General features: G+C 40.6%; 1 protein-coding gene across 1 annotated transcript; it reads left to right on the forward strand.

Moving 5' to 3' along the window:
* The first annotated feature begins 875 nt into the window (after nt 1-875).
* Nucleotides 876-2,468, forward strand: LOC133746127 (protein ALP1-like). Its single transcript, XM_062174289.1, has one exon. It carries the CDS (start codon nt 922-924, stop codon nt 2,305-2,307), a length of 1,386 nt encoding a protein of 461 aa, XP_062030273.1. The 5' UTR covers nt 876-921; the 3' UTR covers nt 2,308-2,468.
* Nucleotides 2,469-4,305: the final 1,837 nt, after the last annotated feature.

The following is a 4,305-nucleotide window of genomic DNA, read 5'->3' on the forward strand; positions in this document are numbered from 1 at the left end:
GGATCAATTTTGGACTGGAAGCCTAAAATGATGTAATTCTCACATCCAACGGTTGGTCTCCCAAGCCGTGTCTCCGTTGACCGTCTTGCCCTTTGGAGGGTGTACTTCATAAAATAGGGTTATGAAAGCTTATTCGGTTGACTTAGGGGATCAGGGTCGAAACATAAATGAAATTGAATCAATTTTTGACTGGAAGCCTAAAATGATGTAATTCTCACATCCAACACTTGGTATCCCAAACCTTGTTTCCGTTGACGGTCTTCCCTTTGGAGGGTGTAGTTAATAAAATAGGGTTATAAGGCCATCTCCAGCTGTGGGGGGCTAAAATAGCCCCCGGGCTAAATTTTAGCCCCCTATAATCACTATTCATGCAAATAGTAAGGGCTATAATTTCTACCATCTCCAACCCTTAGGGCTATAATTTTAAATGCCCTATTATTTTATTGTTTTTCATTATGTATTTCTAATATATAGTATTTTATAACTATGCTACTATTTCCACTTATATAATTATTTTTTTGATCAAATATTATTAATTTTTTAGATAAGATTTTATCGTGCCACGTGTCACGTTGTAAGTAATTATTCAGATTCTTGTTTGTGTGTTTATCCCGATGTCATCTTGTCAAAATTTTCAGATTGGATTTTACGTGCCACGTGTCAAGATATTCATCATTTTCGAGATTTTCGACTAGCTTATCCCGATGTCATCTTCTCAAAATTCTCAGCTTAGATTTTGCTCACCACGTGTCAAGATATAATTCGTTATCGAGATTTTTGAGCAGATTTTATGTCCATGTGGCATATCTTATCTTCCGCTCTAAAACTCAATAAAAGCCATGTCTTCGGTTCCATTCTTCACCATCTCAACTACTTTCTCTTCAATCACTTTCTTTCGTAGATATTTCATTTAATTCTGCAATGAATTCCAATTGGGCTGCCAAGTGGGAGGAGATGAACTCCAAAGAAGAGGAGGAGATGCAAGAAGAAGAGGAGGAGGAGGAAGAAGTTGATGCAAGGCTCCGAATTGCAAATAAAATGATGGCGGATGCTGCAAATTGGTGGGCTTATGAGCAACTTCATCAACAACCACAGTGGGGTGGCTCAGTTGCAGGTCGCGCTTACAAAAACCGACAACGTGGGCAAGCAAACCAAAGGTTGTTGAATGACTACTTCGTGGATAATCCGGTGTTTAATGAGGTCGAGTTCAGACGACGCTACAGAATGAGGCGCGAAGTTTTCCTTCGCATGCTAGACGATGTTCAGACTGCCAACCCCTATTTTAGGCAGTCATATGATAACGCCGGCCAACCCAGCTTCTCGCCCCATCAAAAGATAACATGCGCACTCCGTATGCTTGCCAATGCATGCTCAGCAGATTCCTTGGATGAATCCTTTAGGATGCCTGAGTCAACTGCGATCGAGAACATGGGACAATTTTGTCGAACCATTGTCACGATCTACCAGGGACGTTACCTCCGGGCACCCACCTCAGATGATTTGGATAGGCTTCTACAACGAGCTGAGAGACGAGGGTTTCCAGGGATGATCGGGTCATTAGACTACATGCATTGGCGGTGGAAGAATTGTCCCACAGGGTGGCAGGGAAGCTTCAGCGGCAAAGCAAAAAAACCCACCATTGTTCTGGAAGCCGTGGCAGATTTTGACACATGGATATGGCATGCATTTTTTGGGATCCCAGGAGCACAAAATGATATCACTGTTCTCGGGCGTTCACCATTGTTTGATGCCCTCACAGCTGGCGAATCACCACACCTGAATTATGAAATCAATGGTAAGCATCACAATATTGGTTATTATCTTGCTGATGGTATTTATCCAAAATGGGCGACGCTTGTCCAATCAATTAGGCGTCCTGTAACTGAAGAAGAAGTGTATTTTTCCACTAAACAAGAGGCATACAGAAAAGATGTTGAAAGGGCATTTGGGATTCTACAAGCACGGTTTGCAATCATTCGACAACCTGCTAGGGGGTGGAGTCTCGCAAAACTCAACTCAATTATGCTTACATGCATAATACTTCATAATATGATTGTGGAGGATGAGCGTCATGACTATTATGATGGTGATTCCGATGATGATGAACCTGATCCAAATAGGTCAAGAAGAACCCGGGCAAGAATTTATGATGGTCCAAATTTACCTCGCAACCCGAGAACCGGCCAAATCTCAATCGAGGAATACATGCATCGTTATAGGCTAATACGCTCTAGAGCTGCAAATAATGATCTACAACAAGATCTTATGAAGCATCTTTGGGCAACTAGAGGCCAACGACATCGATGAGCACCTACTTATGAGCGTCTTTTTTTTTATCTTTGTTTTGTTTGTGTGTGTGGTTGCAATAATTGACAATTTATTGTCATAATTTGTAGCTTGTTTTCTCATTGTTGCATTGTTGTGTGGCTTGTTTAATTATGATGAATAAAAGTTGTTTCAATTATACACTTTTTTCAATTTTTTAATGTGGTTGAAAAAAAAATACACTTTTTTTCAATTATACAATTATACACTTGTTTAATTATGATGAATAAAAGAAGTGTATTTTTTAGCCGACCAAAAAAAAGAAAAAAAAATTATTCCAAACGGCTACTTTTTAGCCGACCAAAAAAAAAAAAATATTTCAAACGGCTACTTTTTGGCCGATCAAAAAAAAAAAAAAAAAAAAAAAGTATCCCAACGGTTACCTTAGCTGACATCAGCAAGCTGATGCTGATGTCAGCCATGCAAATCTCAGCCAAACAAAACATCAGATTGGGTTTTTTGAGTTGGACATGGTCCCCACACAGCACAAGCCCACGGGCTAAACAAGGGGCCATATATAGCCCAGCCCTTAGCCCTTTTAGCCCCCCAAACCCGTTTTTTGTAATAGCTTGGCCCTCGGCTGGAGATGGTTTTCCCTATATATTGGGCTATATCAACCCCATGGCCCTCGGCTGGAGATGGCCTAAGGGCTTATTCAGTTGACCTAGGGGATCAGGGTGGAATCATATATGAAATTGGATCAATTTTGGACTGTAAGCCTAAAATGATGTAATTCTCACATCCAACAGTTGGTCTCACAAGCCTTGTTTCCGTTGACGGTCTTGCCCTTTGGAGGGTGTAGTTCATAAAATAGGGCTATGAAAGCTTCTTCAGTTGACCTTGGGGATCGGGGTCGAAACATAGATGAAATTGAATCAATTTTGAACTGGAAGCCTAAAATGATGTAATTCTCACATCCAACAGTTGGTATCCCAAGCCTTGTTTCCGTTGACGATCTTGCCATTTGGAGGATGTAGTTCATAAAATAGGGTTAAGAAAGCTTATTCGGTTGACCTAGGGGATCGGGGTCGAAACATAGATTGAATTGAATCAATTTTGGACTAGAAGCCTAAAATGATGTAATTCTCACATCCAACAGTTGGTCTCCCAACCTTGTTTTCGTTGACGGTCTTGCCCTTTGGAGGATGTAGTTCATAAAATAAGGTTAAGAAAGCTTATTCGGTTGACCTAGAGGATCAGGGTCGAAACATATATGAAATTGAATCAATTTTGGACTAGAAGCCTAAAATGATGTAATTCTCACATCCAACAGTTGGTCTCCCAAACCTTGTTTTCGTTGACGGTCTTGCCCTTTGGAGGGTGTAGTTAATAAAATAGGGTTATAAAGGCTTATTCAGTTGGCCTAGGGGATCAAGGTGGAAACATAGATGAAATTGGATCAATTTTGGATTGGAAGCCTAAAATGATGTAATTCTCACATCCAACAGTTGGTCTCCCAAACCTTGTTTCTATTGACGATCTTACCCTTTGGACGGTGTAGTTAATAAAATAGGGTTATAAATGCTTATTCAGTTGACCTAGGGGATCAAGGTGGAAACATAGATGAAATTGGATCAATTTTTGACTGGAAGCCTAAAATGATGTAATTCTCACATCCAACGGTTGGTCTCCCTAGCCTTGTTTCTGTTGACGGTCTTGCCATTTGGAGGGTGTAGATCATAAAATAGGGTTATGAAAGCTTATTCGGTTGACTTAGGGGATCGGGGTCAAAACATAAATGAAATTGACGGTCAAGATTCGACATGTCCCGTAAAGCGCCCAAGATTCAACATGTCCTGTGGCAACCAGGACTCTTTCCTTGGTTAAAGTTAACGTCGATGGTGTGGCGAAAGGTAATCCTGGTCCTGCAGCTTATGGGGGTTTTTTTCAGGGAGTTTTTGCCAATCTCTAGGTTACAATTCATCTTTTTATGCTGAACTTTAGGCTGTTATTGTGGCTATTGAAGTTGCTTTCACTAGA

Source organism: Rosa rugosa, chromosome 4, assembly GCF_958449725.1.
Source record: "Rosa rugosa chromosome 4, drRosRugo1.1, whole genome shotgun sequence".
In the NCBI taxonomy this organism is placed as follows: Eukaryota; Viridiplantae; Streptophyta; class Magnoliopsida; order Rosales; family Rosaceae; genus Rosa; species Rosa rugosa.